At 42.4% G+C, this 22673-nt stretch overlaps 1 protein-coding gene across 1 annotated transcript in view; it reads right to left on the reverse strand.

Moving 5' to 3' along the window:
- ALK (ALK receptor tyrosine kinase) overlaps positions 1–22673 on the reverse strand; it is a 557631-nt gene that overhangs the window by 386811 nt on the left and 148147 nt on the right. Inside the window, exon 2 of the mRNA XM_065401476.1 lies at positions 12912–13031. Within this exon, the coding sequence (XP_065257548.1) occupies positions 12912–13031 (120 nt within the window). The remainder of the gene's footprint in view (positions 1–12911; positions 13032–22673) is intronic.

Consider the following 22673-nt stretch of genomic DNA (forward strand, 5'->3'; position numbering starts at 1 on the left):
TAGGGTTCCTTATAACATCTAAGAATCCGTTCCTTCCACAAATTGCTTCCTTCCACAAATACAAATGTACTGGTCAACTTTTAATGCACCCACAACAGGTCTTTCACCTCCCTTTTCTGATCTTTGTCTTATGTTTAAATCCTACACAATGCTCTCTGTGTGTTTAGCAGTGTAGGAAAAAAACTGTTTGCTTTTGGAGTTTATTTGATTAAATAAGCCATCATTTTCCTTTTTCAAATAAACACACTGTAGGAGAAGTAATTAAATTTAGTAGAACCTACAGAGATTTTTTTCCAAGCTCCCCTTCCACCTCCTCCCCCAGCCACTCCCCAAATAAGACTAGAAGGTGACCATTGTGCATACTCAGTAGTTTTTTTGCAATGAGATTTTCACAAAGATTTATATCTATAGGTACGTGTTTATGCAGTAGCTATATGAACACTATGGATCATAAATGCTCTAAAGGAGATGCTAAGTCCAGTAAATCACAAAGCCACTTTTAAAATATAGCATAGATGTTGAAGGCTCATTACATCTTCCAGTTTCTTGAATGCCCAGACAGTTTATAATAAATCTGTTACATCATTATACTTTTAAATGGAAAATAAATTAACCTTGGTTGCTTACAATCAAATAAAGGTAAACACCCACCTGTTTAAGATTTTGGTTGTAGCCATCAATGTGTGTATCACAACTTGCTGGCTATATAAGGAAATGCCAACTTACCAAATCTGGCTAAGTAAGATAAAGCAAGTCACTACCTGATTGAGAAGGTAGGAAATTGTAATCGAGAAGTGATGTTAAGACCTTGTGTATATGTTTTATATTTGAACAGTACCTAGCAAATGGGGCTCTGGTCCATGACTGGGGCTCCTAGGTGCTATGATAATACAAATAAATACACAGCAGATAGATGACTTCTGTCCATCTCAAAAGTTGATGGTGAAAATGCCAAAGCAGTTTTGTTACTATGTGTCATGCTGCAGCATCACAAGTTACTAAAAAGTCCAGTTCTTGCATGGCAGTCCTTGTCACAGATGGTGCAAGCATAACGCACAGGGCCAGAAGATGAATCTGGTGCTCTACTGCTGCTAGGACACCTGCTGTAATTTCCTCTTTGTTCTTTTCACTTTTCTCTTTCTCAACCACCTCTCTTCAACCTCTTTGACTCCTTCCAGCCCTTGTATAGCACAGCCCTCCAGCACCACCCTCCAGTGTAGCCTATTGCTAGCTGACTCTTTGGAGCTTGTAATGTTGATGTTGGAAGTTTTCAAATCCCTCTTGCAAACATCTTTGAACCTGAGCCTACAACAACCCAGTGGCCTTAGAGCAGCCACATATTCTCCACGCAGTAGGTCCTTTAGAATGAGTCCATCATCCATCCAGTACAGATAACTAAACCAATGAAGATATCTGTGTTTAAGAACAGTAATTAGGGTTGGCAATTTTGCTTTCTCAAATATTATGGTATCAGGAACTTTAGTTTCCTACTTGATATTTAAAATATGAAGAAGACAGCGGCTGTGGAAGGCGTTTAGCCTTCTCTCATGCCTGCTGTACAGCAGTGTGCTCAGGACCATACTGAAGTGTTCTCAGGACACATGTCTGGTAAACTCATATTTTCGTGTTTAATGCCAATTTCCTGTTATCTCACATGTGCTTGGTCAATTGACTGAATGTGGTGGCTGCCTTTCTGAAGTGAGCATTAAGCTTTTCACCAAGAGATAGGTTAACCAATATAGTTGATTCAAAATAGAATTTGTGCATAACTTGTAGCACACTGCCAACTATTAAAACTTCTGGTACAGTCAACATATGTTTGCTATAATCATTGTCTTCTTTAGACTGGTAGTTAGTCCAGTTTCATTACAAACTAACACAGAGTTATTGCTAAGCTTCTGGAGCTCCTCTTAACTATGTGTGATGAACAGAAATAAATAATAAAAATAATTAGGGATTTGCACTGGTATAACTATATCCATGTTAGTTATGTTGGTGTAAGTTTTCCAATATGAATGGCAACTACCTCCATTTTAGTTATGCTGGTGAAAGTTTTCAATTATACAAAAAAAGCCTAGTAAAAACAAAATATAAACCAGATCTCAAGAAGAACATCTTAATAGTGAGATCTACTGGAAAATATCCTTCAATATGACAGCTCCCCTTCCTTCACTATCCAGTACACACACACACATTCGTTATGAGGCAGCTGGTGTAAGGGAAACCAGAGTTGGCTCTTTGGAAAGAACAAGGAATTTATTTATATAAATAAGTTTGTATGTTCCAACTCCCCCCCAAGAAAGGTCTTTTTCCATCTCTTCTCTTTCTGACTTTCAGGATCATAGCCCTCCCTTGGATCACCATGTTTTGAAATGGTATTATCAAGGATTGATTTATCCCTTCTCTGACTAAGTGTGAATCCCACCCACACTCAGCCCTATGCTTATGCACAAACATATCAACTGGGTATTTAACCAGCTGTCCCGTACGCCATATTTTCAGATATAGGCATCTAAATCAAAAATCTTGCCTATGCTGGTAAAAATTTGACTAATTCATGTCCAACACCCAACAGGGTGGCTCTACCAGTTGTAACAATGGCAGAAGCTAGAGAGTGGACAGGGATCAAACATTCTTACCACGGTAGGTTTCTTTTTAAATAAATACTGTATTGACATTTATTCACTGGGGAAGAGAGATAATTTAAATTGTATAGTGGAGAAACGCTCTGCTGAGTGAGATCTGGGACCTCCATTAACACCTACTAACCTCTATATACTCAGTATTTAAGGCCTATAAAGCTTTTAATTCATGATAGGGAACTGAACAATTGAGTTTTCAGTTACTAATCTCAGAGAAAAAACAAGTTCCTAAAGCTTTCCCAGTTCCTTTTAGGTATAGATGGCATGGGACAGGCAGTTTTAGGAGTCTGGGGGCCTCCTATAAGGTTAGTCTTGAATCCCATTTTAACCCTATCTACACCAGAAGAATCACCCTATGATTCTTCAGTCATGTTGTCACAGTGCAGGGAGATGTCAGGTTAAGACAGTGGTGGGTGGCAGTGGGCTGTGTAGTGGGGCTAGGGTGAAAGAATTTACATGGTTACTGCCCATTTGCTGGGAAAATGCTAGACTTCGTTCTCCCTGGCTGTCAATTTGACAGCTTGTAGGAGCACTAGATGCACTCAAAATTAACTCCACACCTTCCAGGAAAAAGCAGCATTGGTTGTAGGACAGTCCCAGGGAAATTAGGTCTGTCCCACAAATGTGTTTGCCATCCATCCCAAAGTCCCATCTTCACATCCTGGGGAGGGATGGTATTGCAAATGTCTTGCAAAAGTTAGCATTGTCTTGGGGTATGTCTGCACTGCAATTAAAAAAACGGTGGCTGGCCCATGTCAGCTGACTTAGGCTCATGGGGATGTTTAATGGCAGTGTAGGTACTCTGGCTTGGCCTGGAGCCCAGGCTCCAAACCCTGTGACTGGGAGGGTCTCAGAACTTGGGCTGCAGCCTGAGCCCAAAGGTCTACACAGCAATTAGTCTCCTAGCTTGAGTGCTACGCGCCTGAGTCAGCTAGAATGGGCCAGCTGTGGGTGTCTAACTGCAGGGTAGACATACCCTTAGAGTCATGGGAAGGCCATCCCATAAATGAAAGATACTCAAAAAACAGAGTCAAGGTGAGCCTCTCTACTCCCTTCTCCTTCCTAGCCTGCAGCACCATAGTTGTGTGGCTGTAATATCTGTAGTGTAGACATAGCCACAATCACAGGTGGGGCTGGGCCCTACTCCCCATAAAGGGCCAGATATCCTGTGACATCATCCACCCTCCCAACCCTCCTTGCCATTTTTTAAATGGGAGAAACACTTATCCCCTACCTCAATGATTTGAACACACTCTGAACATGTTCAGTGCTAGATCTAAAATACCAGATGAGCTTAGAATAAGAAGATCCATCTGTTCTACAAAGACACTGTAAATTGCTGGCAATAAAATTCAGAAGTCCTGACTTGAAGCCTGTGCACTAATCACTAGGACATGTTGCCTCTATCTTTGGAGAAGTAAAGGTAGAGAACTCAACTCTGCCAAAAGCCTTTAAATTAATCCAACAGTGGCAAATAACATCTGAGTGCCCACTTCTTAGATTAAACAACACAGCCACTCATTTGTTTGTTACACGGATCTCTAAACTGACAGCAGTCACTTTATGTCTTCCCTATTCCTTTATGTGCATTGTAGAGTCAGTCACCAAAATCTGTGACAGCTACTTTGTTCATTCAAAATCAGGCTACAAAGAAAAGGAACCAGGATTCCTCCATCAATCAGTTATAAGCACAGTCTGTCAAGAGATCTCATGGGGGAATAAAACAGCCAACACAGATCTCATTTCCATTCCTCCAGCCATAAGAAAGTGACAGATTATGTGGGTCCAGCTATAGTGCATGTGCTCAGAGATGGAAATATTTGTCCCCCAAATCTCTCATGCACACAAGACAAGCATCTCTATGAAAGGGAATTTCTAATGCACGTTCTGTACAAATGTCTAAAGAACTGATTCTAAAGAGGATTGTTAGGAAACTCATATTCCAGTTGACTCAACATAGTAGCAGACTGCGAACTGTCATATTTTGACAAGCCTTAAAAGGGGACTCATTGCCAAAAAAAATAATTAGGGTGATTTCTAGGGAAAATGAATACCAGAAGAAGAAAAAGGCAATTTGTTTTCTTACTGTATAGTACTTCATACTTGTATCAGTTATTGCATAAATTGCATATTGCCATTGGAATATTGTCTACAGGTGAAGTAGAAAAAAGGGACAAGGAGAGCAAGATTGTTTTCCTGGATTTTGGTCCCCCTATCCCGAGCAAAAGGAACGTCTAATCTCTGTTTGTGACCAAAGAGCCTCTTAATGACAACTGGCAAGAGGGTACAAGAGGGTACAAAAAGGGTCTCAACCAGGCTTGGTTGAAAACACTGAAGAGAATGTTGAGTAAGATAAACTTCTTTAGATAAGAGAGTAACTTGTTAGTTAAGTTTAGCCTCTAGAAAGCATATTTGATTTTATTCTATATGTAATATTTGTTTCCAATATTCTTACTCTCTATCACTTGAATCTATTCTTTAATAATGGATGTATTTATAGTGAAAACAAGATTTAGTATAAGTGCAGTGGTATTAAGCAAAGTGCTGGTCCTTAGCTGAATCTTACAAGCTGTTTTGGGTACCTTTGGAAACAGCAGATCTGGTAATACTGTGAGTGTTCAGTGGATAAGGAGCTGGACACTGCACGGAGTTCTCTGAGTATTTTCATTTGGTGTGTGCCCACTGCCACCTGTACAGAGAGAGTGAGGCCTGCAAGGGCTTGGAAGACTGCTTGTGCTGCCAGAGGCTAGTGGTTTCAGGGAGCTGATCACAGCAGGCTCAGACAAGGTTGCTGCACGTTAAGGACAGGTGGTAGCGAGGTGGCAGCCAACCTGCGTACCCCTGGGGAGCTTAATATACTACACGACATATGCTTAAGAATGCTTGCTGACCCCATATTCTTCAGTCCCTGCCATGTGGGAGGGAGAGAGAGCAGCTTGACAAGGAGAAAGAATAAAGGAAAGCCTAAAAATCTAGACTCTTAAAATTTCTTACTGTCCCTTAAACAACATTGGGCTCCTATAAAAAAAAAAAAAAAAAAAAAATCTTGCTTCTCTGTAGGACAGGTGAAATTTTGTATCTCCAGGATGGTAGGTAAATAAATCACTGCTCAGGTAGAGCAGCAGGTCTGGAAAACTGCTAGCACTGATGAGACACAGCGGGAAGAGTATTGTAAAAGCTTCCTATTGAAGTAACCTCTCCAACAGCCTGAGCGGATGACTACCTCTAGGGACAGTTGTACGTAATTTCACAAATGTGATGAAACATTTGCTTGGAAGAACCATTGCAGCCAATTCAGCAGTATTTTTTATTTTTATTTTTTTTTTATTTTTTTTTTGAGGGGAGGGGAGTTTAGTTTTGTTTAGGGTGGTTTTTTTTGTGGCAAAAAATTAATTTATTCAGTCTTTCAATCTAAGAAATTGATCCATTAACAGGACCAACAGGAAAAAAGTAATTAAGAAAACTAATATTTCTCCACGTCAGCAATGCCAGTCACTTAATTAGATGGATCCCATCAGACTATTAGACAAACAGAATTTTAATAGAAGTTTTATTAAAACACTCACTAATAATCTCAATTGTGCCTCAATGCTGCAAACAGCGGCACTTTCTTCTAGGAGAGGGAAGGACAGTTCTCTAGTGAAAGAGGATGTCTAGGTTTTATTTCACGTTCAAAAACAATGAGGAGTCCTTGTGGCACCTTAGAGACTAACACATTTATTTGGGCGTAAGCTTTCGTGAGCTATAACCCACTTCATCAGATGCATGGAGTGAAAAAAAGTAGGCAGGTATAAATATACAGCACATGAAAAGATAGGACTTGCCTTACCAAGTGAGGGGGTCAGTGCTAACGAGGTGCCACAAGGACTCCTCATTGTTTTTGCTGATATAGACTAACACAGCTACTACTCTGACACATTTCACAATCAGTAATTTACTGTGTGACCTGGGATGACTCACTTAACCTACGAGGAAGGATGTGTCAATGGTTAAGCCACTACCCTGGGACTCAGGAGATTTGAGTTCAATTCCTTGCCCTGCCCCAGACATCTTATGTGACCTTGTCTAAGTCAGTTAGACCCACATCCACAAAGGGACTTAGACATTGCAGCACCTAGAAAAATCACAGGAACAATATTGCAATCCACAACACCTGAGTTAGGTGCCCAAGGGTATGTGTACATTGCACTTAAACATCCACGGCAGGCCCATGCCAGCTGACTTGGGCTCAGGCTAAGGGGCTATTTAATTGCAGTGTAGATGTTTAGGCTCAGGTTGGAGCCCAGGTTCTAGGACCCCTTAGCCCAAGCAAGTGACAGCCACAGGTGTTTAATTTCAGGGTAGACATATGCTAAATTCCCTATACAATGCATGGGAAGAGATGGGTGTGTCCTAAGCCCCACACTTGTCACAGAGATAGGCACCTAAGTCTGGGCTACAGGATGGCACCTATCTCTGCTAGCAATCCACAAAACTGGGGTGGGAGGTGGAAATAGCTGCTCTGACTAAGTCATGTGTGGGGCTTGTTCTGATTGGTGTGCTCAGAGGCCACTTAGATTTACATAAAACAGCTGGGGGAGGGGAGTCCCTCCCTTTAACCATTAGCCCTGTGGTTAGGGAACTCACTTAGGAAGTGGGAGAACTCTGGTTCAATTCCTCCATCTGGTTGATGAGAAGAGATTTGAACAGAGATTTTCCACCTCTCAGGTGAGTGCCCTAATCACCGGACTAGTGAGACATTCTCACACTCTCTCTCCCCCTAGCCTAATTCATATCTAACTACTCAATTATTTAACTGAAGGAGAACAACTTCAATAGGAGAGATTGAGGGAGCACTGTGACGGTGCCCCCCCCATAAGGCTTTATGGAATATGCTTATGAATGTATATATGACATAACTAGAACATGTTTTATGCTACATATGCCATGTAACATATCTCTGTAAAGGTTATGATCTACTGAATCAATTAATCCTATTTGTATGCATGTATCATTTTTGTACTTGAAGTTAGGAATATTGGCTGTATACTTCCTTGATTTTAACTAGCCTAGAAGAGCATTTGGTCAGCTTCTTGAGAAAAGTGCAAATTAAGTGCCCAATCAAAAACCACTTAAGCCAACAATGAACTTGAAGATACCAATCCACATCTGAGCTTTCACAGGAATGTGGCTTGGCTGGTAAAAACTGAGTCATGCATGGACATGTGGCTTGCCCATGTGATTCCAAAACTCCATCTTGGAGCTGGACTTTGCATAGGAGAGAGGAGGGGATCTCCACCCACAAGAGAAAGTCTATTTAAACCCCTGGGAGACCCCTCCATTTTGTCTTCAGCTGACTAAGGAGATAGCCTCTCCACCCCCAAGGATACCTGAAAGAAACTGGAACAAGGGACAGTAACTACAGGGGGTGTGAGTGATTGCTGGACCCAGATTAGAAGGAGACTAGTCTGTAAAAGGAAGCTAACTGGTGAGGTTTTTATCTGTGTTCAGTTTTCTTAGACATAGACTTGTGTGTTCTATTTTATCGTGCTTGGTAATTCATTTTGTTCGGTCTGTTACTACTTGGAACCACTTAAATCCTACTTTCTGTATTTAATAAAATCACTTTTTACTTATTAATTAACTCAAAGTATGTATTAATACCTGGGGGGGAGGGGGGCCGGCAAACAGCTGTGCATATCTCTATCAGTGTTATAGAGGGTGAACAATTTATGAGTTTACCCTGTATACACTTTATATAGGGTAAAATTGATTTATTTGGGGTTTAGACCCCATTGGGAGTTGGGCATCTGAGTGTTAAAGACAGGAACACTTCTGTAAGTTGCTTTCAGTTAAGTCTGCAGCTTTGGGGCATGTGGTTCAGATCCTGGGTCTGTGTTAGAGCAGACTGGCTCAGCAAGACAGGGTACTGGATTCCCAGGCTGGCAGGGAAAGCAGGGGCAGAAGTAATCTTGGCACATCAGTTGGCCGTTCCCAAGGGGGTTTCTGTGATCCAACCTCAGAATATCCCATAGCCCAGCAGTTTAGGCACGCACCTGAGAGGTGACGGACCCTGTTCAAATCCCTTCTCCTCCTTAGACAGAGTAGGAGATTGCACTGGTGGTCTCCCACTTCTCCAGTGAGTACTCAACCACTGAACTAAAGGTTATAAGGAAGGTCCTCTCTCCCCCTCACCCAGGGTGCTCTATGTAGATCTAGGCAGCCCTTGAGTTCACCTACTAGCTCAGGCCCTGCACATGACTTAGGTGGGGAAACATCTGTCTTCCCCCAGTTTGTGGATTGCATTGGGGCTTAGGCATCTCAGGACCTAGAGTGAAGCGGCCGAGTGCATGCCCAGAGAGGCAGAAACATAGGCACATTGGAAACTTTTACTGCAAACACGAGTGAGTTTAGCAGCTTAGGCAGCAGGCGGTCAGTTTTGTGGATCACAGTGCTGCCTAAAAATGGGACTCACGTGCTTAAGTCTCAGAGTCAGGCACTTAAGTACCTTTGTGGAGCCAGGCCTTAGTCGGTGCCGGAGTTTCCCATCTTTAAAATGGGGATAGCACTTCCCTCACTCACAGGGGTGTTCTGAGGATAAATATATTAAAGATTGTAGTATCTGAGCACCGCACAGTGATGCAGAGCATATGAAGCAGATTAACCACTCTGTCCCTCAGTTTTCCCACCTGCAAAATGGAGACGCTTACTCATTTCATAGGAGTGAGGTGAGACTTAACGATTGCAAAGTGCTTTGAAATCATAGAACTGCAAAGTATTTCTCCTTTTCTCTGTATAAACCACTTGGCGTTATAGTGCAAACCCATCCTGAGCAGACAGCTAATCAAAGGGAGCCAGTGAAGGACACCAACATACTGAGGACTTGGGATAACTTCCAAAGGAGACAATAGAGTTGGGGGCAAGAGGGACCTGGTGATATTCAACATTTTTTCTTTTACATTAAAAAAAAAAATCCCTTTGAGATTGGATAGATGGCTGGATAGGCTCTGTCAAAATGGAGATTTGGCTGAGAACACCACCTCACATCTGGCCTCAGTGATACTTTGCCATTTCAGAGAGTAAAGGAACTGGGACTGTGAAGAGCTGGGTTCTGTTCCCATCTTTGATAATGATTTCCTTTGTGACTTGGGGCCCTTTAGATAGATGGGGGGGGGCGGGGGGAAGGAGTGTCATAACACAGAATACCAAAGGCTCCCTCTCCCTCTGGCAAGGAGGAACTATACCAGATGAACAATAAATAGGGCCCTGACTAGGCTGCTTTCAGTCCCTTTACACCTCAATTCCTCTTGTTTTGTTCCCCAGGGGCTGGTGTAGTGGCTCTACTTCACACAGAAACATGCACCACCCAGGCCCCAAGCTATAGTGTTCCTGGGATACAGGGGTGTGGCCAAAGCAAACTGTCCTATGGGTATTCCAGGTTGCTGGATAGTGCCTTGGGGTCCACTGCAGTCCAGGTGTAAGTTAAAGCAGACCCATAGGCCAGAGCAACCTCTGGAAATCCCAAACCCCCCAGGTGCAATGGTGACAGAAAGTGATCAGCCCCGCTTCAAGACTCCTCCCACTCTTCTGAACCGCACATCCTGAAAGTGATAGGAAATACTTGACCCAAATTCAGAACTATCTTCAAATACTATCAGCAAACTAGTTGAGGTTTTTAAGAGCTTTGAAAATATAAAGCATTATAGATGTAAGCAGAGTCTGAATGAGCTCTCCCCTGACATCTAGTGGTGAGCGGTGGAAAAGGACTTCAGGAGCTGATCTCGTTTGCATGGACACACACTCCCTGCCTAGGTGCTCAGCATGATGGGATTGCTTGCCTAAATGATCACTTGTGGCTGGTGTTGGATCCCCAGTCTCCTTGTTATTGGGGCAGGAGTAATAAAGGGTTGTTATCCTTGTTGTGTGAACCAAGGGCAGCAGAACTGTACCTGGCATACCCTGATGGAGGGACTCACCCTCAACTGAACGGCACTTGCTAGGCAGGGGACATGGGTTCCAAAGCCCAATGAGTTGAGGGGAGGGAGGACAGGTACTTGTACCTGGTGGTGCGGGCCCTGTTTAAGGGTTCTAGACACCCTTTGACCCTTCTTCTCTGCACGGTATAATAAAAGAGCTAATTTAGACTCAATTGAGAGTCTTGTTACATGCTACAGAGCTGCAATCACTGATACTTAGGTCTAAGTCAGGGATCAGCAACCTTTGGTACGTGGCCCACCAGGGTAAGCACGACTTCCCGCCGCCCCCATTGGCCTGGAGCAGCGAACTGCGGCCAATGGGAGCCGTGATCGGCAGAACCTGCGGACGCAGCAGGTAAACAAACCGGCCCGGCCCTCCTGGGTGCTTACCCTGGCGAGCCGCGTGCCAAAGGTTGCCGATCCCTGGTCTAAGTATTAGACCTACTTTGGGGCAGTGTCTCTATTTCAAGAGCCTGCCCAGTGTGCACCAGCAAGGTTCCCCCACTAACAGCTGAAATCACTGAGAGCCGTGTTAAGTGGTTGGCCCTGAAAACATCTTGTCAAGTGGTCAGCAGGGCAGCTGGCGGAGAGGCACGGCCAGTGGCCAGCAGGGCAGCTGGTGGGGAAGCACACGACCAGCAGGATGGCTGGCTGAGAGGGCCAGAGCAGAGTGGCAATCGGCCAGCAGGACAATGCATGTCATGTGCCTCCTTGCCCCGCATTCTACCCAGGGTGGGAGGTGAACTGTGCAGATGAACCTCCGAATTCTGGGGCTGCACTCGCCAAGGACAGAAACTGTGAGTGGGGTGGGACGGGCACATTAAAAGGACTTTTGGGTTGCTGGACTTAAGAACCTGAGGGGAAAAGGACACTGCCCAACTTACTTGGATCTTTTGAACATGGTTTATGTTTATGAACCCTAGTTGCAGGGTTTTCCCAAATTAATGCTGAGTTACTTCTCTCCTTTTATTAAAAGTTTTTGCTACACTCAAACTCTGTGCTTGTGAGAGGGGAAGTATTGCCTCTTAGAGGTGCCCAGGGAGTGGTGTGTAATTGTCCCAGGTCACTGGGTTCGGGCTCAAACCGGTTTTGTGTAGTACTGTTGAAAAGGAACCCCTAGATACTGAACCCAGCCCTTCTTGCTGCTGGCTCCACCTGGCAGAAGGGTTACATATGAAAATATTGTCTCTGCCAATTCTGGAGCACTGAGCAGGGATCATCTTTGTGTAACGTATACAATCGATTTCCTGCCATTCATTGCAGAATGGTGGGTTAGGCATTGATAGAACTTCATCCAGACAGATTATATAATCAGCCAAAAGCCATTGTAAGTCATTTAAAACTTAGATACAGTACATTTATCTACATGTGATTCCGTTAGATGGAACCAATCCACATGATTTTAGGTTCTTAGAACAAACCCTTCTCTTGGAATCATATTTCTGAGAAATTTAAAGAGGTTAGGATGAAGTAATAAAGGATAAATGAGAAATCTTCCTTAAAGCCTCTGTGAAAGCTGGGGGGGGGGGGGAGGGATTTGCTACTGTCCCTTCTAAAATGAAATTGGTGCGTCCTCATCAGTCACGCAGCTACAACAGCTAGAAGCAGATATTGTATGCCAGTACAAATAATATATATTGCACAGCATAAAAGGCTGCAACATAAATTTGAAGATATATGGAACTCCTTCATATAGGTAGGTCAAACTTTTCCCTCAAGCAGATAATTACAGGCTTGGGGTGAGTAAATCTTATTAGCCTCTCTCCACCTTATCTCTTCTCATGAGAAACTGGTGGTGGATATATCCTCCTTCAGTCCTTTTACTGAATTGCATGCTGGATATATCTTTATTCCATCCTGCTCTGACCAGGAAAACATTGGCATATCATTCTACCGTATAAATGTGGTTTTACATTATCATTAATTAGGTCATATCAGAGAATAGTCTGAACCATAATCCCAGATCTGTTCCACTCCCATCCTGCCCCAGTGAAGGTGATGTAACAAACCCAAATTCTGAAAATGGTCCCTATCTTTATAGTAGGCCAAACACATTCTCAGCTCCAAACACACTTTGAGGCATTTGCAATCCACGATACATGTTTAGCGGCTTGGGCCCAACCATAAAGGTAAGTAAATTAGAAGTGTAGTGGTTATGACCCAGCAATCTGATCTGCTAGTGCAGACCCTCTCTAACAGCAGGGGGAACATGGCTATTTTAACATGAACCATCTTATTTTAATGTTTTGAACTACTAACACATGATACAGTATTTATGTAAAGTTGCATGGGAATAGAGAATAAGCCTACTTACCATGTTGTCCACTGTGAGGGAAGAAAGGGGAAGAGTCTTTCATGACCCAAGTTAAATTCCAGGCAGAGAAATCAAGGGGGAGAGAAGGAATATTTGTGGGAGATTCCAAAGTGCTCATACCTTTAAATAAAAGAAAAGGATAAATGCAAATAAATGTAATATAAATAACAGGCTGAAGGATCCTAAAGTGCTTTACAGACTATATGTAATAAGTGCTGAAATGCAGTCACCTCTTGGGTACAACACAGAAACAGTTTAACAGCACATTGCAGTACTACGCAGCTGTTTATGACAGGACATAAAGAATACCATATCCATTGGAAACTGAAAATTAAATTATATACAGTTATGTTTCAATCCAAGGCAGATTCATAGTAGGATTTAATAGTTTCAATGGCTGAAAGGATGTCTTTTACCCATCAATGTGCACAGGGAGAATCAGGATAAATTGTTTGTTTTACATATGAAAAACGAGTATTGTTGCTCAGCAGAATTGTCAACACTACCCCTCTGTGTTTCCAAGCTTTGCTTTGACCTCAGAGTGCTTTAAGCTTAGTGTGTGTGTTTGTTTTTTGCACCTGGAATACTGCACATAAAGCAGGTGAATTCATGCTCTGCTGAGTTTTTGCTGCATAAATTAAAACGTTTGAAACAAGCCTTCAGGGATTTAGACTGTTACAATGAACTAGAATGGGTTACGATGGTCAATTTTATCCATATCCACTTTGCAAAACCAGGATAACTCTACACATGTGAGAAATGGTGCCTGAATTAAAAGGCAAGCCTGACAGGTGCAATAGAATTCCAGGGGTATGGAAATATGGTCAATTCAAGGGATTCAGATTTTTATGTTTTCTGAATATTGCAAGGACTTGATTCTGATCTCACTCATACTGGTATAAATTGTGAGTAACAATGGCATAAACAAGAGGAGAATCAAGTGCTAGCCTTTCATATAAAGACACAATGTATGCTAACTTTAACTCTACTGATTGCAACAATAACTTTTAGGATATAAACTGGCTTCAACACAGTATTGTTTTGTCACTCGTCCTGGAATTGTAGACAAAAGTTTAGTTTCCTTGATGGCTGAACTATATCTTGATCCTTTGCGAATTTACGGTAAAATAACTGAATACTATATATTATTGGGTGGAATTTAGCAACATAGATATTGCCAGAGTGGATCAGACCTGTGGACCATCAAGTCTAGTATCCCATATTTAACTGTAAATAAAGGAGTAATCTCCCTACATACAAACTTAATACACAACTATGCAATGACTTAGCTGGGAGCAAGGGGGCTTGTGTCTATCTAACCTCAAGTGGTTAGTGGTTGACTTATGCCCTTCATTGAGACTTGATCATGGTGGTAATGTCGGATTTCATTACAAAAGTCCTGTTTGTTGCTAGGGTCTGACTATTTCAACAATTTTACTGTCATTAGACTAGTATTGCTGAATTTAAAAGTAAAATATACAGTAACTCCTTGCTTAACATTGTAGTTATGTTCCTGAAAAATGCGACTTTACGTGAAACGATGTTAAGCGAATCCAATTTCCCCATAAGAATTAATGTAAATGGGGAGGGAGGAGGGGGATTTTTTTCATCATTGCTGTGTACAGTATTAAATTGTTTGTTTAAAATTTATACTGTGTGTGTGTGTGTGTGTGTGTGTGTGTACACATAGTATAAATTTTAAACAAACAATTTAATACTGTACACAGCAATGATGATTGTGAAGCTTGGTTGAGGTGGTGAAGTCAGAGGGTGGGATATTTCCCAGGGAATGCCTTACTGGCTAAATGATGAACTAGCACTCGGCTGAGCCCTCAAGGGTTAACACACTGTTGTTAATGTAGCCTCACACTCTACAAGGCAGCACAAATGGAGGGAGGGGAGACATCATGGCAGACAGAGACAGAGACACACACCCTGTGAGAGAGACAGAGAGAGAGAGATGCGCATTGCTCCTTTAAGTACGCTGACGCCACTCTAAGTACATTGCCTTTTTAAGTAGATCAGCAAGTTGAGAAAGCCGCTGCTGCCAGAAAGCTCCCTCCCGTGTTCTCCCCCTCCACCATGGAGATGGGGTAAGCGGGGGGGCAGGAGCAAGGGGGAGGGGGACACCCTGACATTAGCACCCCTTTCCAACCCCTTGCACAGCAAGCAGGGGGCTCCCAGGAGCATCTCCAAGGCAGAGGGCAGGAGCAGCACATGGCAGTAGGGGGAGGGACAGCTGAACTGCTGGCAATTGATAGCCTGCTGGGCGGCTGCCGCACAGGGAACTTAGGGGAGCGGGGAGCTGATGGGGGGCTGCCGGTCCACCCTGGTTCCAAGCCCCCACCAGCTAGCTCCAATGGGCTGCTCTTTCTGCAAGCCGTGGACAAAGCAGGTGGCTGCTAAACAACGTTATAAGGAGCATTGTGTAACTTTAAATGAGCATGTTCTCTAATTGATCAGCAATGTAACACGAAACAACGTTAACCGGGACGACTTTAAGTGAGGAGTTACTGTATTGAACAAATGAAGTTCTTGAAGTGGCTGACTCCACTAAACAAACAGCCAAACAAATAAATGTAATAAGGGTGTGTCACTTGATTTGGGACTGGGTGACCAATGGCAATACTCCCCGTCACATAATAAGGTAAGCATCCATCGACGCTACAGAATGTGGAGAGATTCAGCATCCTACTTCCAAATCATCTGCTTCATAAGGACAAGATCTTTGAGGCCTCTTGATCTCTAAAAGCCCTAAATGAGTGCAATTTTTGTATACATGTTCATGGTAGATAGATAGAACTTTGGTTGTGAACCCCTCTGAATTCTCGAAAAGGTCAGATGTCGATCTGAAATTTGTAGCAGGCCTCCATCTCTCTCTCTTACACCCACCCCTCTTACAGTGAAGGTCACTCAACTGCATTTCCTACAAGCAGAGTTAAGTCACTGTTAACACCCAGACTAACCTCATTTGGCATACTATACCTTACCAACCCAAAATCCTAACACCCAAACATTCTGCCAGACTCCCCACCTTCACGTCAGTTATAACCCACCATTGCACATATCCCCTTCTTCAGATTCATGCCACTCTAACTCCAACCTCACCTAGATTGAAATATATCTTACTAAAGCACTTGCTTTTACTGCAAAAGTGTGTAATAAGTTTTTTCCTATCCAAATTCTGGAGTCAGAATTAAAGTGGTCTCTGAGCAGGGCTAGATGACACTGTAGTAAAAATACCTGAGCGCTGCCTACACTAGCTCTTCTACTATTGTTAACACTGAAGAGAGTTACGCCAGTGGTAGTTCTCATAAATGATCTGGAGAAAGGGGTAAACAGTGAGGTGGCAAAGTTTGCAGATGATACTAAACTGCTCAAGATAGTTAAGACCAAAGCAGACTGTGATGAACTTCAAAAAGATCTCACAAAACTAAGTGATTGGGCAACAAAATGGCAAATGAAATTTAATGTGGATAAATGTAAAGTAATGCACATTGGGAAAAATAACCCCAACTATACATACAATATGATGGGGGCTAATTTAGCTACAACGAGTCAGGAAAAAGATCTTGGAGTCATCATGGATAGTTCTCTGAAGATGTCCACGCAGTGTGCAGAGGCGGTCAAAAAAGCAAACAGGATGTTAGGAATCATTAAAAAGGGGATAGAGAATAAGACTGAGAATATATTATTGCCCTTATATAAATCAATGGTACGCCCACATCTCGAATACGGCGTACAGATGTGGTCTCCTCATATCAAAAAAGATATACTGGCACTAGAAAAGGTTCAGAAAAGGGCAACTAAAATGATTAGGGGTTTGGAACGGGTCCCATACGAGGAGAGATTAAAGAGGCTAGGACTCTTCAGCTTGGAAAAGAGGAGACTAAGGGGGGATATGATAGAGGTATATAAAATCATGAGTGATGTGGAGAAAGTGGATAAGGAAAAGTTATTTACTTATTCCCATAATACAAGAACTAGGGGCCACCAAATGAAATTAATAGGCAGCAGGTTTAAAACAAATAAAAGAAGTTCTTCTTCACTCAGCGCACAGTCAACTTGTGGAACTCCTTGCCTGAGGAGGTTGTGAAGGCTAAGACTATAACAGCGTTTAAAAGAGAACTGGATAAATTCATGGTGGTTAAGTCCATTCATGGCTATTAGCCAGGATGGGTAAGGAATGGTGTCCCTAGCCTTTGTTTGTCAGAGGATGGAGATGGAAGGCAGGAGAGAGATCACTTGATCATTGCTTGTTAGGTTCACTCCCTCTGGGGCACCTGGCATTGGCCACTGTCGGTAGACAGGATACTGGGCTAGATGGACCTTTGGTCTGACCCAGTACGGCCGTTCTTATGTTAACAATTCAGGATTTTATAAAAAAATTATAGTGTAGACGCAGCCTTGAGATTCAGTTCAATTGATCTTACCCTAGTGATGTTTTTGCTTCCCTGTACTCTTTATAATCCTGTAACTTTATCTCAAGGTCTTTGCTTGGATTATTGGCCTTAGTACAAAGGCAAGAAGATTCTATCAGAAGTTATGAATCCTTCCCAATTAAGTCATCTTCAGAGAAAGATGATGGGTAAAAGGTTTTTGTATAGACAAGAGGCCATGCTCCTCAATGAGGAATTAATTATTTGATTTCAGGTAAGAGTCACAGGTCAAGAGAAAGAAAGACCTTTCCTCTTCCACTTTATTGTAGCTCCAAGGTATTTCATGTCCTGAACGGTAATTACAGTAAGACCTACAAATCAAATAAACAAATTCCTCATGCTTTTATGAGTCTCTCGAGAATAATCCACAAATAAGTTATTTTGCTGTCATTTTACAGAATAAAATGTTTTTGCTTCCTTAAGGGAGCAGAATCTGAGCCGGAATCTTCCTCTAACTCTTACACAACATGCCAACTATCTTTTCTGGTTTCTTGTGCCATGGTGCTTTATCACTTTTTTATAGCAGTAACGCTAACCTTTTAAATAAATAAATGAATTAGCAACTGGAAGCTGACAGCTCCATTTTTAGTAGCCAGAAGGTTGGCAGGATATAATAAACTATAGAGAGGAGGCACATTTCAGTACAGAGGTTTAAACATTCAAATCCTTCGTTTGCATCTTTGGCTATCTTTAACATGTCTGCCTAAAGGAGCTTTCAGGGCCAAATTCTGACTTTGAGCACTTGAAGGGAATTTGAATTTCATTCAGCTAACCAAGAGTTTGGATTAAAAAAGGTCGTAGTTTACATTTGCTGAAGTCAGGACTTGATCATATAAGTCCAAATGCAATGATATGTACATTATATTTTAAACAACATACATATATACAGGGAGTGAGACAGCAGTTCAAAATTATTCATTCAACGCTTTTTAATGAAAAATGGCTTTTTAATATAAATATTCTATTTTTCCAATTCAATAAAATGAAAAATTATAACTTTGTTTTCCATTTTTGTTTTTCTTCCTCCTTTAACATACATAAACACACTCTCTCTCCCACCCACCGCCCCCAATTTTAGAAAGAAAGGTGGGTGGACAAAACAAGTAAATACATTTTTAAAAAATTAAGGGGAGTTGTCAAGGTTGGCAGGGGCGGATTTACTGCGAAATGTACCATGCCCTGGCATGGTGCCACCCAACAACAGGGGGCCCCATGGCCAGGCACTCGGGCAGCCCACTCCACAGGGGGGGACTGTGGGGGCAGAAGCTGTGGGGGGCAGGAAAGCAGGGAGGGAGGCTCACCTGCAGCCTCAGGGGAGCAGGCAGGAGGTACGGGCGGTGGCGAGTGTGGGCCGGACGATGCAGGAGGAGCACAGGGCGGCCACACAGCTGCCGGAGAGAAGCGGCGGTTTGAAGGGGAAACCTCCGCTTCTCTCTAGCTGCTGGCTGCATGGCTGCCCCCTTCTTCTCCCGAGTCCTTCGGCCCGTGTTCGCGCCACTTGCCGCTGCCTGGTGAACGGTGGCTGGGCGCAGCCCATGAGGGGAGGGCGGGGAGCCGGGGGATGGCACAGAGCTCGTGGGAAGCAGGGGGCTGGCCGGGGGCTGGGGCTGGCCACAGGAACCAGTGCAGAGCCCGCAGGCATGGGCGCTGGCTGGGGGAGGTGAGCAGAGATGAGCGTGCGGAGGCAGCAGGGCGCTCAGGTGCCCGCTGAGGGAACTGTGCCCCCCCTCACCTTCTGGTGGGTGTTCAGCCCACGCAGGTCTCTGACCGCTCCTCCGGGCCAGCCAGCATGGGGCCACTGGGCCTTGGAGATTGGTGGCCATGGAGATCTTGGTGTATCCTCTCCTGTCTCCTTCTCCAGCTCCATGGCAGCTCTGCTCATGCGCTGGGCCCCCAGCCCTGTCCCTTCCACCTGAGGCCCCGCCCCTTCTGGGGGCCCAGAGCCAGCCCCACCACCTTGCCCCGGGGCCTGGCAATTCTGTCAGCAGCCCTGCCCGCACCCCTAGTTCCTGTGTCTATGGTACCAGATGCCGCCCTGCGATCCGCACCCAGGTCTGAACCCGTGCCTGGAAGGGAGAGGGGCTGGCTTTCAGCACCCTACTATTAAGAACTTTCCAGGGCCACTGGCATTAAACCTAATTGGGTGGTCCACGGCCCACCCAGGCCCACCCGTGACTATACCCCTGCTCTTTCAAACATTTTTAAATCTGCCTAAAATGAAGGTCAGTTTTTTTGCAATAATGAAGCGACACTATGAGCCTGGCAGTCAAAAACACAAAAAAAGTGAAGGCGAAGCAAGAAGACAAAGCTAAGAAAAAAGACAGTTTGTCATCTTATTTTTAAAAGCTTGAAGTATTGAATAGTGGACATTCATCAAAAACTATGGGCGAGGAAACATCTGAATTATCTGATCACTTGCCGAGTTGTGGGGATACCAGGACGACTGCAAAAGTTGAACAAGTGGACTCTGAAGTGTAAATGGAACTACAAAATATTGGTAATTTTGTCAAAATAAGGGAAGAAACCTACCCTGAAGACATTGCATTATGGCCAAAATCTGTTTAATGGGATATTTTTTATTGAATTGGATATTGATTTTTTCTTAGTAAATAAACCATAAAATGTAGGTAATCTGGAAAATTTGAGAAAAGAGTCTGAGGTTGGAGGACAAAAGCAATTTAGAGGTCTTCATGAGTCCCATTTTCTGAGGATGAAGAAAAATGGGACGACAGAAATGAGAAACTGGTTGATTTTTTCGGAAACCACCAAGGCAGTCTACTGTTATGTTTGCAAATTATTCCCTGACCATAGTAAAGGAAAACAAACATTTGTCGACAGGCACTCTAATTGGAGAAACATTGCAAGACATATCGCTGATCATGAAACTTCCAAAGCTCATATTAATGCTACATGTAAGTTTGTTCAAAGGTGTAAAGTATCTGGAAGAATTGATTCTGTGTTTTCGGCTCAGTTTGAAAAGGAGTGTTCTTATTGGAGGAAAGTGCTGAGACATGTTGTTGCCATGGTCAAACTTCTGTCTTCTTTGGGACTACCTCTAAGACGACACGATGAGTCATCATTGTCAAATCGAAAAGGTAATTTTTTTTAACCTGCCTTGAATATCTTAGGGAATTTGACAATTTTCTCAATGAACATTTGAAAAATTATCAGTATTGTGGCTCAGGGAAGACCAACTTTTTAACGCACCAAACCTACAATGAATTCATCACTATAATGGCAGAGCAGCTCAGAAACCAATTCACTGATGAAGTAAAGGATGCTAAATACTATTCCATAATAATTGATTCAACACCAGATGTGAGTCATGTAGACCAATTAACATTAATTTTAAGATATGTGACCAGCAATGGTGAAGTTGTAGAGCGATTTCTTTGTTTTGGCCCACTAAAATCCCACACTTCTGAATGTCTAGAGACAACTGTTTTGGAAATCATTGCAAATTTAGGTTTGGATATCAAAAATTGTCATGGGCAGAGCTTTGATAATGCCACAAATATGGCAGGAAAATATTCATGTCTACAGGCAAGACTGAACAATGCAAATCCCTCTGCTTTATTCATTCCATGTTCCAGCCATTCCTTAAATTTAATCTGCAGTGCTGCAGCCGAATCTTGTGAGGGAGCTACACTTTGACTTTGTTCAAAACACGTATGCCTTTTTTTCCAGTTTCCACACATCGGTGGAGTATTCTATAACCATGCTTGGAGCAGACAAATGGAAAACATTTGACGGTCAAAAGAATTTGTGACACCAGGTGGTCTGCTCGTGCAGATGCTGTTTTGGCTTTGAAAATGAGCTATGATGTTATAAAGAAAACCTTATTGGACATAGCCACATCAATTTCTGAAAAACCATGTGCGAAAACTGAAGCAAAATCCTTAGTAGAAAAATTTGAAAAGTACGATATTGCTGCTTTTACTCTTTTGTGGAACTGTTTACTTCAAAGAATTAATGCCATCAGCAAATCACTGCAAAAGGTTGATACAAATTTATTGAATGCTGCACAATTGTTAGCCTCAGTTACAAGTTTTGTCATGGATGTTCGAAATGACTATAGCTCGGTGAAAGCAGAGGCACTAACATTAACAGAAAATATATGTTCCTCTGATATATCTGATGAGAAGCGTAAAAAAACCCAGGAAGTTATTTTTCAATGAAACTAGAGACAATTAAATCAATTTAAAAGGGAAAGAGAAGATCATTGTTGAGACAGTTAATGTTATTTGTGACACAATAATAGTGCAATTGCAGAATAGAGGTGAATCTCTAAAGAAAACTGTTGATTTATTTTGCGTGTTTTTTGACAGAAGTATGGACGGAAATGCTAAAAGCCACTACAATAAGAAATTAAGTGAATTCTACCGAGAGGACATAGACATAAATCTTTTTGAAGATGAAGTGAAACATTTCATTCATTTTATCGAAAATGATGAGGTCTGTGCTTCGAGATCACCAGTTGATTTGTATAGACATGTACGTGACTGTTTGCAGGCAACCTTTTCAAACGTAGAAACCATTCTGAAAATATCTTTAACAATACCTGTCACAAATGCTTCTGTTGAACTTTCTTTTTCTGTATTGAAACCAGTTAAAAATTATTTGCGAAATACCATGAGTCAGGAACATTTGACAAGTTCAGCAATATTGACAATTGAAAGTGCCTCTTTACAAAATATTACTTATGATGACTTAATTGATGATTTTGTAAAGAAAAAGTGTAGAAAAAAGAACTATCTGAATAATTTTTTTTTTCAAATTGAATAAATTTCTTCAGAGGAAGTTTACTTTTATTTTTCCATTCATGCATCATCTATACTTTTTATATTTACACATTTTTCACATCAGCATAATGCAAATACAAGCTTTCATCTAGACCAGAAATTCTCAAACTGTGGTCTGAGAACTCCATTCAGGTGGACCGAGGAAAGGTTATTATTTTTTTTTATAAAGCGCTATTATCCAAAGCACTTTACAATAATTAGCTAATGGTACAAACAATATTTGGAAAGATCATTAAGTGGTCCGCCGAGACCTTCAGCACTTTTCAAGTGGTCTGTGAAAAAAAAGTTAGACTACAAAAACAATCAAGGTGCCTCACTTTATTTTCATTTACTTCCTATTACTTATAATATAGGAGGAGGATGAAGAAAAAAAGAATGAAAAACAGGGGGCGGGGGAGATAAGAGAAAATGTTCTTTTTCTTGGCTGGGTCCCGTGGTGGGGGCCCCCAAAAATGAAGCTGAGCACAAGGCCCCACTAACTCTAAATCTGCTACTGAAAGTTGGAAAAGTTTAGAATATTT

Source organism: Emys orbicularis, chromosome 3, assembly GCF_028017835.1.
Source record: "Emys orbicularis isolate rEmyOrb1 chromosome 3, rEmyOrb1.hap1, whole genome shotgun sequence".
NCBI lineage: Eukaryota > Metazoa > Chordata > Testudines > Emydidae > Emys > Emys orbicularis.